Raw genomic sequence first — 18,168 nt, forward strand, 5'->3', positions numbered from 1 at the left:
GTTTTGAGAAAATATCCCGTAGGAGGCGACAAGTTTTTGCCTTCCTTCGGAGTAGATGGATACTACTTCGACTTTTTACTTAATTTTTTTTCATTACCGCAGAATTTAAGCGATAACGATGTTTTTAATTTTAGGATCTATGATCAAAGATCATGACTTTGAAAAAAAAAGAACGAGGGAGTGGCGCTTTAATTGCTACACCAGCTGACATTTAAATGCCCTCACAGATGCGCTTTAAAGAGCGCTAATAGTCTACGCAAGATATATCGATATGGATACAACAATGAGAAGATAATTTCATAAATCCAATTTATTTTTTAGACAATTCACGTATATATGGATATGGATTATTTCTTTCAAGATAAGAACAGAATATACATATACATGATCGGGCTTGTACGCGCGCAATTTAACACTTGCGCAATACATAGAGTTTTGTATTATTATTGTAAGGGTTCGAGGGTTGTAGCAAACCCTTTGAAATACTGAAAATACATAGAATTTTTGTTATTATTCCACGGCTCTGTGCAAAGATGTTTTTATTTTGTAAAATAATCGCACGCTATCTCGTAGAATTAAAACTAAAATATACAGCCTTTACAGTGCAAGGCGAAGAAACACGGAGGAATGAACATCATTAAATTTAACAACCGAGAAAAAAAGTCCCGTTTTGTACCTTGCAAATACAAGATTTCGGGTTGTGCTCGTTTTTTCTCTTAACATTTCACTACACAGTTCATACATTCGTTATCGTATATTTTTTTCATTTCTGTATATAAACGTCCGTAACGGAGGCGTATTTACATTAAGCTTTTCGTGAAATCAATTGAGTTAGCTTGACTATATATTTCGAATGGTCCAATTGCAATGCAACTGTTTCACAGACTTCTTTTTTTCAAAGCTACTCAAGTGCGTTCACGTTTTATGAGCATTTAGTTGTCCTTCTTCATTCTGTTGGATGTCATTCTGTAAATGATCGAATCACGGCCAGGATCCATCTCGGCAATGGTAACTAAAAATTAAACAATTTTTTTTAAATACATATGTAAGTCATGGAGGTTGACATTAGTAATTATATAAAGTTTAAAGTGTAAACTTACTGCAGATAGCGAGTAAAGAGAAGAAGAATACGACGCCGAACCACAGAATGATGTTGAAAATAGCTGAGTATTCTGACTGGTAATTCTTAGCCATATTCATTTGCTGTAAATAGAAAAAATTTGTTACACTTCCGAAAATGCGGATAACTAAATTTAATGCGAACAATGTGAAATAATAAAAGTCTAGCTGTCCTTAAATAACTCTGCAACAAACTAACTAAATGGGTCCTACAAGTAAAACAAAAGATTTAAAAATATCGTGGAGGAAATGCAGGAAAGCTCAAATATACAGTCAAAGCTTCTCTTGGATTGTAATCACATTGTATACATATCATCTTAACTTTTTACCATGTCATCTAATTTTGTGAAATGTTGTTCTTTATGGTCTGAATTAGGTGTGATTGTTGTAGTAGATTCTGGTGTAAGTGTTATAGTATTAGTATTATCAATATCGTTATCTGCATGTTCGTGAGATGTGTTATCCTTGTTTTCATCTTCAGTGTGTTTATCATGTTTATTATTTTTCTGTTATAAAAATAATGTTTTTAAATTATTATTATTGAAAAAAGTGCCATGCAACATCCATAATTCAAAGATACATTTTACTGTTTGGTTTCATCTATTCAGAAAAACCATGCATAAATTATATTTACTACATAAATTATAGTTAAATGTATAACATTTCAAAACAAAAAAACACTGAAATGACTACAAGCTATTACAACAAAGTACCTCATCGGGTAAATTTTCTTTTTCCTCAGACTTATCCTCAAACACTCTTTTTGGAGAGCTTGAGGTATTTTCTACTTTGCTGCTGGCTCCTTCCTATTGAATTTACAATATATACAATAATTTGTCATGAGAAATTGTTAGTAAATGCATTTATTTGTTAATGGGTATAAAAAAAATAATTAGTCAATAAAGAATAAATGTAGAAACTTGTTCAGATATAGTATTTAAAATAAGATGTAGTGAACTATGAATCCAATTTGCTAATCAAATCACTAGATCCTTCCAGGGCTCGAACTTCTAAATATAATATTATTTCTGTGTTAGGCAATTTTGGGATCTCATGCTTTAATTAGAGATTCTTAACTTAAACTTAAACTATGAGATTAAAACAATTATGAGAAAAAAGTAATGTGTTTGACTGTTCAGTTTAAGAAAATTATAAGTTATTGTAGATTCAAATACCAACCGAATCATTCTTTGCTGAATCCATAACAGCCTGTCTTTCAAACCTTTCATGAAGTGATCGTGTATGGCGAACTTGGCTTGCATCGTTGGTGAAGACAGCAATCAAGACCTAAAATACATTTTATTATATAAATGAAATAATAAACGCATATAATATGAACTACAAAGCAAAATAACAAACCTGATTTTTGTATGCATCCATAAAAGCTTTGTTAACATCGTGAAGAGCTTCATTGAGAAGAGTCAAAGCTTCTTTTGCAGCAACAGAGTTTTTACCATGAATGTCAAAAACAGGTTTCAGGCCAGAGACAACAAGCCAGTAAACATCTGGTTTGCCATCTGCACTCACAGCACTTGGAACTTTCTTGGCTATGGCACGAAGCAGCTGTATTTCCTCCAAGAATTTACGATCCTCATCATTTTTCAGACTCAGAGCTTTCAGGGAAGACTCGTCAATGGAGGTTGGTTTTAGTTCACCAAGCGCCGATTGACCCAACTGCAGAAAATAAAAGTGTCTTATTAATGAATGCAAGTGCATGTCTTTTGCGATGATATTGTACATTTTCTTAAAACTTACAGCGTCAAGACCATCACCAAGGTAGATTCTGACAAGAGAATTGTCATTGTCTCTTTCCTCCAGTCGACCACTCAGGGCCTGCCAAGTAGTTTCCTCAACTTCATCAACATTCAGAGGGAATTTCTTACCCTTGATGGCTCCAAGAGAATCAACACCTTCAACCGCAATGCTAACCACTGCTTCAGGTAGATTGAAGGGGTTCGTTAAGGACATTCCATTCCATGTTCCCCTCTATGAATATGAAAAAACGTAAATGAGCATGTGTGAAAAACTACTTTAATAATTTTCATTAAAGTTTGAAAAAGAGCTTTACCTGCTTGACAGTGAATCCTAGCGCAGCAGAGAACACTTCCTTCAGAAGACTTTGGTCAATCTCCTTGTTACCCTTGAAAATCACACTGTCTGGCGTGTGCAGCAAAATGAAATCGCCGCTCGCTTGCACTAAAAACAAATACAGAATATTCTTCAACAATGACCTCAGGCTCTAACGGAAACTCGATAACAATCTGTGGCTCATTACGCTCTTTACGATATTCCACAAAAAATTACTCGAATTCGAAGATGAGATGTAAAAACTCACCGAAAACCACAAGGGTCGCGAAAGCCCAAAGAAACCGCGTCAGCATCCTGGCTCCTGTGTCGTTACTACGAGGAAAAATCTCAGCTATCCTACGACAGCCGCCCTAACCCGTGCTCCGTTTTTCGTCCGATCATATGACACCTTTTGCACCCACCCGTGGCACGTAGAGTGTCGCGTGATCGCGGCTTTCGTAACCGCGAAGTGGCGCCCTCTGAGCTAACCTCAAAAGACTCGCTTGATTCTTCTAAAATAGGTCATATAGCAGACGAATCGGAGATCAAATGTTGTTATCTGTGCACCGAAATTCGCGTATAAAATCAAACGATGCAAGATAATTGAAATTTTCCGATATTTATCTGGGTTAACGAGCTAAACAAAATTACATTGAAACAGAGACCTAAGCGACCGACGGAGCATCCGCGAGACAAAATCGATAAGTAGTTGGCCGTCTATCTATCCGGAAGCATTTCCATGGACGATTGCACCTCGTGACTGCGCCGTGACCGCCTATCGATTCGCGCACTCCTCTTCGGGGAAAATTTTCTGACGCCTCAGCTCCGCTTATCGAGCGGCCGCAGCGCTGACTTCATCCGTATCACACGTTCCTGTAGCCGACGGGAGGATAGCTCTTCCGTGTGGCTCGTCGAGGCGATAGGCTGCTGTGCACGGCGTCGAGGAATCCAAGTATGAGATACTGAATAAAATCTGCCACACACACATACAGATAAGGGAGGATAGTCAAGGGAGTGTACAACTGGTATTTCTTGGACTCATCGCTGACCACAGCCAGACAAGATGGGTTCCCTGTTCAGGAGCGAGGAGATGACCCTCTGCCAGCTCTTCCTGCAGAGTGAGGCTGCCTACGCCTGCGTCTCAGAGCTTGGAGAGCTTGGACTCGTGCAGTTCAGAGACGTGAGTGTGAAAACTCCTTATGATATGCTTGATGATCTTGCTCTTAGCTGGATACACCAGGCTGCTCTGACTCGCTTGGTTTATCAGAAAGTATACTTAGCTATCTAGGACATGGGTCTGCTACTGATAAAGCAATCTCGTTGAATGTTCTGTCCCTGCACAAGCAGGTGTTCGATTGTGAAATGTTATCTCTGCTTTAATTGCAGCTGGGGAATCTGTTGAGCCATAAAGTTATGTGGAATGAGCTTTTAAACACGATTCTAAAGCATATGTCGAAATTTTTTCTGCAATTGAACATATTTTGACCATTTCTCAGGCTTGACCTTGAGCTTAGCCTTGAAATGCTTATCTGTTCTTTACCTTTCAGACTCGGATTCTGTTTTCTTTTATATACTACTTTTCAAATATTTGTTTTTTTTTTCAAGCTTAATGCGAGATCTGCTCAGACAAGATATCATATTCATATCTATACTGTACTTTGATTACAGTTTCAATGAAGTAGACACTTGTAACTTTTTCCATGATAGAACACGTCTTTTTTTCTTCAAATTCTGTAGGTGCTGGTATTTAGTTTATTACAATTTTTTGTTTTTAATGTTTGCAGTTGAATCCTGATGTAAATGCCTTCCAACGCAAGTTTGTCAATGAGGTACGGCGCTGCGATGAAATGGAGAGGAAGTTACGCTACCTGGAGAAGGAAATTAAAAAGGATGGCATCCCAATGCTGGATACTGGTGAGAATCCAGAAGCACCACAGCCCAGGGAAATGATTGATCTGGAAGCTACCTTTGAGAAACTGGAAAATGAGTTGAGGGAAGTCAACCTAAATGCTGAGGCCTTGAAGAGAAACTTCTTAGAGCTTACAGAGCTCAAGCACATTCTGCGCAAGACGCAGGTCTTCTTTGATGAGGTAAAACATCCTAATGGTTCTTTAATTTTTTTTTTACTTTTATGGGTGAGATTGATTGGACATGTGATTGTAACCAAAATTAATAATGCCATTTTCAAGGCCAAATTTTTTATTTTAAGAATATTTAAAAATTGATAAGTTTTCAATTTGTTTTCATACAACTGAAATGATCGAATATTCAACAATAAATAAAACTAATCAATGCCATTTTATTATGAGAAGCAGCTGGTAAATAATTGATTATAAGGAATAAGCCAATTGAAATTCTTGGGTGAATTGGCAGTCTATAACTTAAAAGGGATTGAAGCTTGGATTTATTTTCTTTGCTGATTGAAATGATTAGAAGCACTTGCTAGCAGCAGCCAAATTTTTCATATGCTATTAGAATGTTTGAGAGCAATACAGATTTTAGAAGAAGAAACAATGCATGAATGAAATTTTATGACTTTTGCTTTTTCAAAAATATTGTACGTATAAATTAAAATCATTTTTCTAACTTGCTTTACTGAAGTTGAAGATGCTTCAAAAAAATCAAAATTAAATTTTACATTTCTATAAGAGCAATGCATGGATATTTTTTGAAATTTAAGCAATGATCAAAGTAACTTTCTGTGTTTGCATTCGCTTTGGCGCGATATCTCAAGAGCAATGATTTGGACTACATTTTCTTCATAATATCAATGAGTCACTACGTGAATTTAGATCCTCAAAAAATAGATAGTGATGTGATTATATAAAAAGCCCCTTTCCAGTTCTTTATTATCTTAACGATGGAGTGGGGAGATAACGTTTTATTGTAGTTTAATATACAAAGATGACAAAAGCTGCTTCAACATACAACTATATAATAAAAACAAAAGATAATGACTCTTGGCACCATGTGTGTATTTTTTCTCTGTATGTCACTAATGATACTGTTCAGTGATTTTAGGGTTTGATTATTTTTAATGAGTTAGTGTTGTCAACTAACAAAGTCGCAAAGATCTGCGACTGACACAATTCACACAGATCTGCCCTGTCTCTGATCGCGTTTTGTTGATCTTCTGGAATTCTCTTCCTGATGATTTGAGCAAAAAATTGACTCTCAGAGGTATTAATGATTTTTGGAAATCCACTAACTGATCCATCTCGGAACTTCTCCATTAAAATGTTGTACAAAAAATAACTTTTCTGTTCAATCTTTTTTTTTTGTAAATAGTAGAACTAGTTAGTATTATAGACTCTAAAAATTTACACACTGAGTCCCTAGCATGCTTGTAGCTTTAAAACAAAGTGTTAATTAAACTTGCTCTGCTCTTTATGATTTTCACTTATTGAAAAGGTAAATAGATGTTGAGTAGTTTGTTTAGGAAACTACGTCACTAACACATTTTCTTCTTTTGTCATTATTTTTTTTTACTTGATCATTCAAGGTTTTGGTTTATCTGTCATGGCACCTTTATTTTCGCATGAGCACACTTGCCTCTACAATTGTATACTTATGTAAGAATGATATGCTGCTCAAATGCATTTGGCAAGGGATTGCTTCGCATATTGGTATTCAATTGGGTTATGCATATTAGTTACATAGTTTAGTTTTACCAGCTTACTAAAAAGGTATCCACTGTATATTCTGTAATAATTGTTAGTTGACTAATGTAGGAAATGGCTACTTGTTCTACAGTTTTTATTTTTTAAGATCATTTAGATTCTGTAAATAATTTTTATACAAAGCGCACATACGTTATAATAAACTAATCAATCACACTTTAGTGCATGGCTTGGATGAAAAAACAAATACACTCATACAATGGAAATAACAGTACTCACTATTATTATTATTATTATTTTAATCTTAATTAATATATATATATATATATATATATATATATATTTTTATATGTGTTGAATAATTCATAATGCAAGGCGATACTTCGGAATTTTTTTACAATCTTTACGTAAAACGTTCGTAATTATGAATGAGTGAATATTTCCATAAAACTAATCTCAATTATCGCCTTAAATTATTTGTATTAATTGTAGTAATAGCAAAACTTTCTTGTTACCAGCTTTATACTCCGTACTTACACCTGTTTTCTCCAGAAAAATCCAAAACTATAAATAGCCCCTACTTTTCACCTTGAATCTTCGCTGTGTCGCATAACGTAAGTTTATGTTTTAAAACGTCATTCATACAAACGTTATGCACACAGCGAGAAATTCTCCTCCTTTCAAAAATCGTATACACGCAGAAAGCGCGAAGACAAGCCGATGTCTGACGAAAAAGTAAGAGCGAGACAGGGCAGAGTCGGTGACGTGTGTCTGTTGGCAGGCTGAGCATGGAAGTGTCGTGTCGCAGATGGCGGATCCAAGCCGCGAGGAAGAGCAGGTGACACTGCTGGGCGAGGAGGGCCTCCGCGCTGGCGGCCAGGCTCTCAAGCTCGGGTAATTAATTAACCAACCAACCCCACCACCACCGCCATCACTACCACCTATATACTCATGATTCTTTCTATATACGTATAACATTTTTCTCTATACTTGTCGCGGATCGCGGTCTTGTTATTATTATTATACAATGACTGTCAAATAATACACCCTTTTTTGCTTCCTACATAATTGTGCGCAGCTTTGCAGTCGTCGTCGTGAGCATCAGATTTTTTTTTATATTTATTCAGCAGATTCTAAAGCGAAGATGCTCGCGATGCGGTATGTGAATCTAAATTCAAAAGATATGAAATCCTAAAAAAGCTCCTTCGCACATAAATCGCAGGCCGTCGAAATTCAAGAGCGATTTGGACGGCCTGGGACGGTAGTACGTATATAGTTTAGTTTTTGCACTGCGTAGCAATGGACGTGCTATATACTTAGTGTTTTCTCTTTCTAATTCTCTCGAGGCCTCGTACACAATTATTACATAGTGTTTTTCAAATTCTCATCTTTATGATTGTCGCTGCGCCTCAAACTGTCGTAACTGTGTGTACCCGCGGAGATAGACAAATTCGCAGACTTATTTTTCATTCAATTTTTCGCTCCGAGTCATTTGTCTGTCTCTTAGGATACATAGAGCAAAGCAAGAGCCTGAGCAGAAGCTTTATGCTGCCTCGTAACCCGTTAACACCTGCCGACGTGTCAAATGATTAATAGTTTGTGAAAAATGGCTGATTTTCTTTTTCGTGGATATTAATTATCTCGGAACAATGATTCTCAACAGTTAGGCTTTAACGGGTTGGTTGGAGTCGACTTTTTTTCAATAAACAAAATTTCGAATAATTTGAAAATAAGAGACTCCAACCGTATGGTCGATACGCACTGAACTGAAAGAAACGAGCGTGTGTAATACACTTTAAACGTAAACAAAAAAAAAAACAGTGATAGAAAGCAGCCAACGAGAGCACGCTATTACAAGCCAAGTATCTGTTCTGTGGGTTACAGCACCTGTACACCATCACAGAGTCCCTCGGATCGCACTATAGGAATCCCCTCAGGCAAGCTGTTATCAACCGTTATTAGAGTTTGCGCCACACGTTTTTTTTTTCTTTTCTCTCTCTTTTAAATATTTATTTATCTGTTACATGCGATTTCGTGTAATACATCGTTTGTTTTAATTTTTTTGTTATTTTTTTGTAATCGACTTTTGTCATAACTGAATTGTGCAGCTCACTCTGTTTGCCTATGTTCCGCGCGTTTCTCCGCAATCACTGACCATCTCGGGAGTGGCAAAATTTCAATTCTTCGATGACGTTAAAAAAAAAAACAAAAGCAGAAGAGAAATTTTCCAGCTCTCCGCGGAGAATATATTTTGCTTATTTCTCTGGTCCAATGTATAACACCGCCGAGAATCGCGGCGCGTTTTTTTGTTGTTGTGTTTTTCTGGAAACGAATTCTTCTTGTGTTCTGTAACAAATGATTAACTTTTAGTTATCTCTCTTTTTTTTTTCTTGTCGATTAATTAATTTCTATAAATAATACACGGTGCATAACAGTTGATACAGTTTCAATGATTTCAAACTGTATCGAGTTTCAAAGTTGAATGACATGCAAAGAGATCTCTTTTTGATGTTTCCATATGTAATATTATTGTTTTTTACATTATCCTAGCAACGATTTGTCTCTCAACGCCCAACGAATAACTGACTAAACGACGAGAAATACCTCCTATACTGGATTACTGAATTTTACCGAGGACGATCGCGTGTACCTGTAGAAAATTTGTGACTTATTTTTCTATTTGAATGACAACCTTGAAACTAAATTTTCTACAGGTCAATTTGCTATGAGCTTTCACAGGCACTATTATTATTATTCTGCATCAGCGCTGAGATTGAATCTCGCATTACTTTTCTTATTCTTAGACGATCGGTAGATTATTTCACTTTAAATTAGATAATTATTATGTAATACAAAATTTACCGTGTGAATAACAAATGATGATGGTGTGGCCATGGGTATGTATAAGATATACAAGTATATATTTACTATCGGTAAATTGTCGACATCTTCGACAGTTCGACTCAATGCTTGGAAAATCTTTTCCATCAGCAAAAAATTCCAGTTGAAAATGTCGATAATTTCTATACGTTTTGTAATTGTGTTACATAGCACGTATTGTCGTAGTGCAAGCCTGACATCCTTGACTTATTTTTAGAAATGTTTTAAATGTCTCTCTGTATTAGCAAAAAATTGAATTTAAATGAATGTCACTTATCTATAGCTCCTTTAAATATTACTGGCTGTGCTGCTGAATTTGTGCTTTTTTGTATTTGAGTGCCAAGCTGCTTCGCTGCTGTTGTCTGTTATAATACCTGTTGCATAATTATCTGTTGTATGTGTAATACGTTTATTTTCGCACACGAGTTTTCGCCACCGCCGAGTTTTCTATCCCGAAAAATGAGTTGAACAAATTTCACATAATAGATCTCAGATTCGACCTGTCAGATCTGATGATGTAAAAGCATAAAAGATCGTATAATTAGAAAAGATAGTTGGATCAAAAACTTAACGAAATTTTACCTTTCACAGAGTGTAAATATAAAGTAAAATAAGATATTCCAGGTGTTTTGTAACGAGGCATCACGAGGAGAGTTGTTCTTTTAAATAATGAAAAATTCTTATATTTTTGTGTCCATTTATTTTCAGAATATGAGATGTCTAATGTTTAAATAAGAATTGCCATGCATTGCTATTGTTATATTGTTGTTGTATTGTAAGCCTCTTATGTAAGTTGAGTTTGATTCCGTCCTTGAGTTGAATCAGCCTGAGTATATAACGATTGACGATTAATGTCTAAAATGCATTGACTTTTGGTAACTTTTACGTAAAGACCGTAGGAGATGAATCCAAAACTCAGTGGACTGAGTGTCATCATTAATAATTACACGCATTAACCAGTTTGGCAATTCGTATTTAGAATGGATATGGTATAATAAGTCCTAGACCAGTCAAAGAATACTTTAATGCTTTAGTATAATTTTTTTTTTCAAATGTCAATATTTACCCTTTGACTGGTCGACCTGTAACGCAGTAAAAATCCTAATGAGACGGACAGACGCGCACTTGGAGAATAAGCCAACAACGAATAGAATTAAAAAAAAAAATATATCACGTATAATTGGCATATTTACAATAAACAGTGGCGTTTGAAGCTCAATAATGTGATCCGTGTGTCGAGAGTGTGCTAATGCGGTTAATTGTGTCTTGTCTGTTGTGTCGTCAGCAAGAGCACGCAGGCTTGAACTCCACCGAGTCCATGACACGCGCATTGATTAGTGACGATAATATCGCCCGCCAGTCCGCCCTTGGTCCTGTCCAACTGGGGTATGTACACCTTCAGCCGCTAAAGGGCTCCATCGCCTTCTTTCGCGTGGAGCCTTTGAGCGCGCGCCGCATACCAAAATGCCTATGACGCGATCATGCATCAGCCCTGTGTTCTCTGAAATCGAAATAATTTTTTTGAAGATTTTACTTTTTGTCTTTTGAATTTTGAGCATTTTTTATTAAGACGGTTTCATTGGATATTCGAGGGCTTTTGCAGCTCTGTAGATTGCCTCTATGAGCGTTCAGAGAGTCTTTGAAATTTTGGAACGTTTTGGTTCGTTCAAATTAGTTGGAAAGATTCTCTGGGCGCGTTTAATCTTGCCGAAGGTAAAATCATTTATCTACATGTGTGATGCTTAATTTTGATTCTTTCATTAGTGTTTTGGAAATTTTTGAAAACTTTTTGATAAAACTTATTTTTTTACCACCATTGGATTTTTAAGGTATTGCTTCAGTTTTTTATTTACAGGATTATCATAATCTATAATTAACTTTGTAATTCATGAAGATTTTTATGATGGATGGTTTTTCTTTCAACCTAACCGGTTAGGCAGATAAACAGTCGTGTATAATTCGATACAAAACAAGTAGTACACGAATTCATACCGTTGATACAATCGAACATGTTTTGCATCGACTGTTTATCGAAAATAACCAACGCAGATAACGAAGAATCGATAACGATCAAAAGTTCGCTATTTTGAGTTTATCATGTCAAACGCGTCATATAAGATTGTCGATTACGATTTTTCGTTATCTTCTAATCAACCGTGTGTTGTCTCTGCTATGGTAAATCCCCCAACTAACCTTTCATCTCTTCTTGTCACGATTATTTTTTTAATTTTAATTAACTTATAAGAAGCACACAATTAATCTTTAACGCGAGATTTTAATTCTTTTCTTCTATACTCGGCGTTACATTCCTATGTGTCCATCTATGATTCCTATCACATGACGCTTACTCTTTATTTCAAAGGATTCCACAAGAGAACGTCCAGTAATAATACGATACCTCGATAAAACAAAGCACTAAGACTTAAACGACCAAAATCTCAATGCGCGTGTGGCTTGGACGATTCGACGATGATAAACTTTAAAAGACCCGTATGGATAAACGTTATACCTTTTGGAGAAGTGTTTACACTTGTTGTTTTCCTTATCTAAAGACGTCATTCTGAGGAATTACTTTGAAGGACTCTCTATAATTCCATGATCGACGTAGTACATAGAAATTGATAAAGTTTTTGGTAAAAAACAAAAGAGTCTTCAAAGTACTTGCAAGAATCATCGTCTATTCTGTTATAACTGAGAACTATAAATTGTTGGTCGAATTGCATGAGTTATATCTGAGCCAGTAAATTATGTAGCTATAATATCCTAATATTTGAAATCGGTGTTTAGTTTGAGTTGTTATCGGATTAACTGCAACATTAAATGCAATAATCTAGAGTTTTGGGTATGTTGTTAAATCGGTATACGTATAAATAACCATAAATAAGTTTCTTTTATTTACTTCAATGTTCGTCGTGTATATTTTTGAGATCGCTTAGCCCCCCATAGGCCATAGTAGAGTTGATAAGACGTAAAGAGTTGTTTTAATTTTGTGCTTCATCTCCTGAATTAACAAGCAATCGACAACGATAATGCAATATGAAGAGTCGATGAACCATCGATCGTATATACTTTGCATTCTCGTTTTGCGACTTATTAACAAATAACACAATTCTACAACTACATCGACGACGACATTTCTAATACACGCATTAAACTACGACATTAAAAATAACGAAACTCAAGTGCGGTCGTATCACAACAATAGTTTAAAGTGTATATATATATAAATATATATATATACACACACATACATACTGCATACAGTTCACTAATTTTCCCTATTACATACTGGAAGTAAAATCTGCCTGCTGTATCGTCTCGCACTTCTTTATCTGTCTCTGTACAATCTCTGCTCATCTCTCAGTACTGCATCTCTCTTTTCTCTCTCTCTGTAAAACGAGCGGAGCACATAATTCATGGTACACTTCGAAGCATCGATATACACTTCACGAGCTTAAACTCACCGACTTGGCTGAGAAAGTTATTGGAAAAAGTACAAAATTCTATTTTGACTATTCCACTATACTTTGAAAGCTATAAACGAAAACTAAACCATCACTATACACACTCACACAGTCTCTCTTAAGTGTAAACAACGCTCGTATATCCAGTCTGCTGTTTGTTGTTGTTTTTTTGTTGTTGAGTTATATTGTATTACATATATATAGTATTATTTACTACCTTGCGCATAAATACCTTCCTGAACTTAGGAGTAAAGGCCTATAATAAGCATATAACACGTATAGTACAGTCGTCGATTCAGAGAGAGGAATTGAGAGAGTCGAGTATGCGCAATTATTTTCGCTACTTGATTCGACGTTTATGAAATACGATTTTTCCCTCCAAGGTACGTAAAGGAATACGACCATGGCTACAGAAATCATCATTCGGCTGGTCGCCAATTATACGACGTTTATATTGTATCATTTATCTTTTTCTCCTGTACTTATTTTTTTTTTTTAATTACTTTCCCTCGTCTGATCGACGAGCCTTTCGACGACTGTCATATCAGTTGGAAGAAAGGCTCGTGATTCGAGGACCTGACGTGAAAAAAAAAAGAACAACTAATAACTGTTTGACTTATACACTTGAAAATTTTCTTTCTTTCCTCTCCTCTCACAAACAATTGTGAATAACACGATATTCTTAGAGCTAATCGATACAGATTGAAAAATCAAGGGAAGGCTGCAGTTTCGTATACTCTTTCTGCTTTGATTATAATATGATTTACTTAAATTTTCATTGAAACAATTACTCTAACAAGACCAGATATGAAAGAGTATAGAGGACGAGGCAGTAATTCCTTTTGACTTTCCTGGTCTACATTATTAACTCTCCCTGCGTATGAGAAATGTAAAAAACAGAATGTCAGACGAACTGACAGTTTTCGCAGTGCTATGAGTAAAACTGACAACCACATGCTCTCGAATGTAGCGAAGAGTAGAGCCGCGTGTGAGTTTTGAAAGTTCTGAGCAAAAATACATATCTGTACAAAGAAGCAAAGTTAACCCGTTCTATATATAAATATCGCTATAGCTGTAGGAATCCTCCGTAAACGTCCTATACGACAGAATAATTCCTCCGTAGTTGATATGCAAATAAAAAGATTAACCGATGCGCACATCCCGCTCTAATCACCACCTTAACCGAACGGGCGCAGGCTTCTATGACTAACGACTTTCTGTCCTGAACGCGTATCTAGCTTCGTCGCTGGAGTCATCCTGAGGGAGAGGATCCCCGCGTTCGAGCGCATGCTCTGGAGAGCCTGCCGTGGCAATGTCTTCCTCAGACAGGCCGAGATCGAGACTCCACTTGAAGACCCGTCCACGGTTAGTACACACGTGTGGTAAAATTTGAATTTTCTGGTTTAAGGGGCTTCGCACTGTTTTACCAACAGTGAGTTAAGTAATCAGCGGTACCCTTAAAATAACTATTTTTATGGATGATGCTCTTGATTTTTTATTCAGTGCAAAGTCGATAAAGGGGTTTTGTTCGGGATCCCCTTACCTACTTTACCGACACTATAAGGCAGTCACTGATTCACTACTAAGTATACTTGCATTCATCACTTGTACAGGGCGACCAGGTGCACAAGTCCGTCTTTATCATCTTCTTCCAAGGTGACCAGCTGAAGACTCGCGTCAAGAAGATCTGCGAGGGTTTCCGTGCGACCCTTTACCCATGCCCCGAGGCGCCAGCTGACCGTCGCGAGATGGCTATGGGTGTGATGACCCGCATCGAGGACCTCAACACTGTCCTCGGCCAGACTCAGGACCACAGACACCGTGTCCTGGTAGCAGCCGCCAAGAACATCAAGAACTGGTTCATCAAGGTTCGCAAGATCAAGGCCATCTATCACACCTTGAATCTTTTTAATCTCGACGTCACCCAGAAGTGCCTCATCGCCGAGTGCTGGGTACCAGTCCTCGACATCGAGACTATTCAGCTAGCTCTGCGCAGAGGAACCGTAAGTTTTCCGTCTCTTATATGTCTAATGATTATTGAACTCGCGCAGTCGATTAACCAGAAGGCTGTTTTTCAATACAGGAGCGTAGCGGTAGCTCGGTACCACCGATCTTGAATCGGATGGAGACATTCGAGGATCCTCCGACGTACAATCGTACGAACAAGTTCACCAAAGGTTTCCAGGCTCTCATCGACGCCTATGGTGTTGCCTCGTACCGTGAGATGAATCCGGCGCCTTACACCATCATCACCTTCCCCTTCCTGTTCGCCATTATGTTCGGTGACTTTGGTCACGGTTTAATCATGTTCCTCTTCGGCGGATGGATGGTCCTCAAGGAAAAGCCCTTGGCTGCACAGAAGTCTGACAACGAGATATGGAACATCTTCTTCGGTGGTCGTTACATCATTTTCCTCATGGGCATATTCTCCATGTATACTGGTTTCATATACAACGATATATTCTCCAAATCGCTAAATGTGTTTGGAACCTACTGGACTGTCACCAACATAACCACCGATAATGTCATGAATATCAAGAGTTTCCAGCTGGATCCCACCTGGAGCTATATTCAGCATCCTTATCCTATAGGAATGGATCCTGTATGGCAGCTGGCTGAAAACAAGATCATCTTCTTGAACTCGTACAAGATGAAGATTTCAATCATCTTTGGTGTCATTCACATGCTGTTCGGTGTCATAGTTGGTCTATTTAATCACTTGTACTTCAAGCGCAGGATAAACATCATCTGCGAGTTCATACCACAGATCATCTTCCTGATATTCCTCTTCTTCTATCTGACCCTCCTCATGTTTATTAAGTGGGTCAAGTATGCGGCATATCATCCAATCTACAACACAGGTAAGAAACCGACGATTTATGAGATGCTAAAGAATTCGTTGCTCATCATGCTCGACTTTTTGCAGACGTAAAAACTTCGTCCTATTGTGCTCCGTCGGTCCTCATCACGTTCATCAACATGGTGCTTTTCAAAGCGCCAACCCAATTACCAAACTGCGATGAATACATGTACGGTGGAGAGCACTTCTTCGAAAGGTTCTTGGTACTAGTCGGTCTACTTTGCATTCCCTGGATGCTGCTGGCCAAGCCCTTCATGATGATGAAGGAGAGGAAGAAGAAGCACATGCAGGTGCGCTATGGACCTTTCTTCCTTATTTTAATACACATGGTTTATCTAAATGGATTTATTTATTGTCGAAAAATCTTTAGTGATTTTTTGGAATTCATGCACATTTCTAAAGTCTATAAATCACTAAAGACATTTGTATATACTACAATATTTACATCTTTCAATGTTCAATGTTTAATGTTCATTTACTCTTTACTGTTTGACTTCTGTCTGGCCAATGTTTTCCTATTTTGCTGGATATGAGAAGAATGTATGTATAAACGTTGTAATGGAAATTAGAGCTGTAGTCTTCCCGTATTTACATCTTCAAAGACTCGATCTAATATCAATATTTCTTTCTTACATCCTTGATATAGTTGAACACACATGGAACCGAGAACGGTGACATCGATGGCGGTGTGATGCAGTCGCAAGGCGGCCAGATGCAAGGAGGTCACAAGGAGGAAGAGGAAATGTCCGAGGTGTTCATTCACCAAGGCATCCACACGATCGAGTACGTGTTGGGAAGCGTCTCCCACACGGCATCTTATCTCCGTCTCTGGGCTCTCTCACTTGCTCACGCACGTTAGTTTCATTTAGTATGAATTTCGAGATATACTTTTTCTCGGTAATAGTAATAATTCAATAAAATTCATAAATTTCAGAACTGTCCGAAGTATTGTGGAACATGGTAATGAAGAATGGTTTGACCCAAGAGGGATGGTATGGCGGCATCGTCTTGTGGGCCATCTTCGCTTTCTGGGCTGTGCTGACTGTTGGAATTTTAGTTCTTATGGAGGGTTTGTCAGCCTTCCTCCACACCCTTAGGCTTCACTGGTGATTCTTTCTTCTTATATTCGTTTTATTCAGAGTGCGGCAATCAGCATTGTTCTAATGATCGCTGCTTTTTGTTTTTCAGGGTCGAGTTCCAGAGCAAATTCTACCTTGGTCAGGGTTACAGCTTCACCCCATTCTCCTTTGAAATAATCCTAGAGACAGCTCAGTCTGCCACAGAAACAGTAACAGATTAAACTAGGAGAGCACGATTGCCTCGGTCTGGAATTTCAATCTCGAACTATACCTCGGGAATGAATTGTAATTGACGTTTCACTTAATAATGTACTTCTTTCTCTCTACTACGATTAGCGTTGAATATATTCTCAAGAACGAAAAGCCAAGACACTGCGCCTATTATATGTTCGTTTTCGTTGACTAATTTTTTTTTTTTAGATACTAACCGTGTTCGACGCTCGGTTTGCTTGGACGAAACGAGCGACATGATTTTTGTGTAAATAGCAAAATGAAATTTATGAAATCGGGTTTTCTTTCATGGCAGAATAAAATGATGTTTTATTAATCTTTTGTGTATTTATTGTGATGTCATTGTTTATCGAGGATTTTAATGTTAAACTTTGTGATTTTAATTTTACAAAGCTTGTGAAATGCAATTTAGCTACCGCTATTCCGTGTGATGAGTAATATGTTATATTTGGGTTTGGTTTAATGAGTAATTTTAACGAAGCCAATCCATACGTTTACTTTGAATCTCATGTTTCGAAATGCGCACACTATAGATTTTATTATACTATACTTTTTCCTCTTCAAAATTAGTTGATTCCTCGTAATGACATAAAAAAGGTGTTAAATATGTGTAGAAATAAGTAAAGCATAAATAAATACAGCATTATTAAGTGTTTGTTAATATATTCGCAATTCCTCACCTCAACTAAACGTCCGTACCATTTCTTAAAATCATAATAAATAGTATAGAATTTATCACAGGACACTGCCTTATTTTAAATTGTAAATACCTTCAAACCGACTTCAAAGTCTCGGCCAATGAGATATCAGAAATCGTCTCCCTTCTTACATATAGATATATGTATATA

General features: G+C 37.1%; 2 protein-coding genes and 1 long non-coding RNA gene across 18 annotated transcripts; 1 reads left to right on the forward strand and 2 right to left on the reverse strand.

Annotated features, from left to right (window-relative positions):
- Nucleotides 1–292: 292 nt before the first annotated feature.
- Nucleotides 293–4,159, reverse strand: LOC100123636 (renin receptor). 3 transcript variants are annotated; one of them, XM_031921875.2, is made up of 9 exons: nt 3,455–3,624; nt 3,188–3,315; nt 2,875–3,105; nt 2,479–2,793; nt 2,299–2,406; nt 1,833–1,925; nt 1,449–1,625; nt 1,101–1,203; nt 293–1,012 (listed from the first exon to the last, which is right to left on the reverse strand). In XM_031921875.2, exons 1-9 carry the CDS (start codon nt 3,498–3,500, stop codon nt 933–935), a joined length of 1,281 nt encoding a protein of 426 aa, XP_031777735.1. In that variant the 5' UTR covers nt 3,501–3,624; the 3' UTR covers nt 293–932. The 3 variants fall into 3 exon arrangements, with proteins under 3 accessions (XP_031777735.1, XP_001607306.2, XP_016844583.1); XM_016989094.3 differs by lacking the exon at nt 1,449–1,625 and having other exon boundaries at nt 314–1,012; XM_001607256.6 differs by lacking the exons at nt 1,449–1,625; nt 1,833–1,925 and having other exon boundaries at nt 3,455–4,159.
- LOC100116803 (V-type proton ATPase 116 kDa subunit a) lies at nt 3,932–17,970 on the forward strand. Of its 14 annotated transcripts, none has more exons than XR_004226495.2 (12): nt 3,951–4,366; nt 4,971–5,276; nt 7,588–7,700; nt 14,389–14,515; nt 14,764–15,153; nt 15,234–16,011; nt 16,077–16,300; nt 16,548–16,550; nt 16,657–16,864; nt 16,945–17,116; nt 17,199–17,374; nt 17,510–17,970. XR_004226495.2 is itself a non-coding variant. In XM_032596171.1 (12 exons), the coding sequence occupies exons 2-12, from the start codon at nt 4,250–4,252 to the stop codon at nt 17,308–17,310; spliced, it is 2,490 nt and encodes an 829-aa protein (XP_032452062.1). In that variant the 5' UTR covers nt 3,977–4,138; nt 4,241–4,249; the 3' UTR covers nt 17,311–17,970. The 14 variants fall into 14 exon arrangements, 10 of the variants coding, with proteins under 10 accessions (XP_008202938.1, XP_001607818.1, XP_032452063.1 ...); XM_032596171.1 differs by lacking the exon at nt 7,588–7,700 and adding an exon at nt 8,691–8,743 and having other exon boundaries at nt 3,977–4,138; nt 4,241–4,366; nt 17,199–17,970; XM_032596162.1 differs by having other exon boundaries at nt 3,978–4,138; nt 4,241–4,366; nt 7,615–7,700; nt 17,199–17,970.
- On the reverse strand, nt 8,804–13,304 carry LOC116415965. Its single transcript, XR_004226496.1, has 3 exons — nt 12,976–13,304; nt 9,669–11,187; nt 8,804–9,152 (listed from the first exon to the last, which is right to left on the reverse strand). It is a non-coding gene; the product is annotated as an uncharacterized LOC116415965 (long non-coding RNA).
- Nucleotides 17,971–18,168: the final 198 nt, after the last annotated feature.

The sequence above is a fragment of the Nasonia vitripennis genome, chromosome 1 (genome assembly GCF_009193385.2).
Source record: "Nasonia vitripennis strain AsymCx chromosome 1, Nvit_psr_1.1, whole genome shotgun sequence".
Lineage (NCBI taxonomy): Eukaryota > Metazoa > Arthropoda > Insecta > Hymenoptera > Pteromalidae > Nasonia > Nasonia vitripennis.

Coding starts and splice junctions, on each gene's coding strand:
- LOC100123636 (XM_031921875.2), bottom strand. CDS start 3,500: ATGCTGACGCGGTTTCTTTGGGCTTTCGCGACCCTTGTGGTTTTCG. Junction 1,626..1,832: donor AAGAAAATTTACCCGATGAG/GTACTTTGTTGT, acceptor TTTTTATAACAG/AAAAATAATAAACATGATAA. Junction 1,204..1,448: donor TCACAAAATTAGATGACATG/GTAAAAAGTTAA, acceptor TTCTATTTACAG/CAAATGAATATGGCTAAGAA.
- LOC100116803 (XM_008204712.4), top strand. CDS start 4,250: ATGGGTTCCCTGTTCAGGAGCGAGGAGATGACCCTCTGCCAGCTCTTC. Junction 14,516..14,763: donor CACTTGAAGACCCGTCCACG/GTTAGTACACAC, acceptor TCACTTGTACAG/GGCGACCAGGTGCACAAGTC. Junction 16,865..16,944: donor TCTCTCACTTGCTCACGCAC/GTTAGTTTCATT, acceptor CATAAATTTCAG/AACTGTCCGAAGTATTGTGG.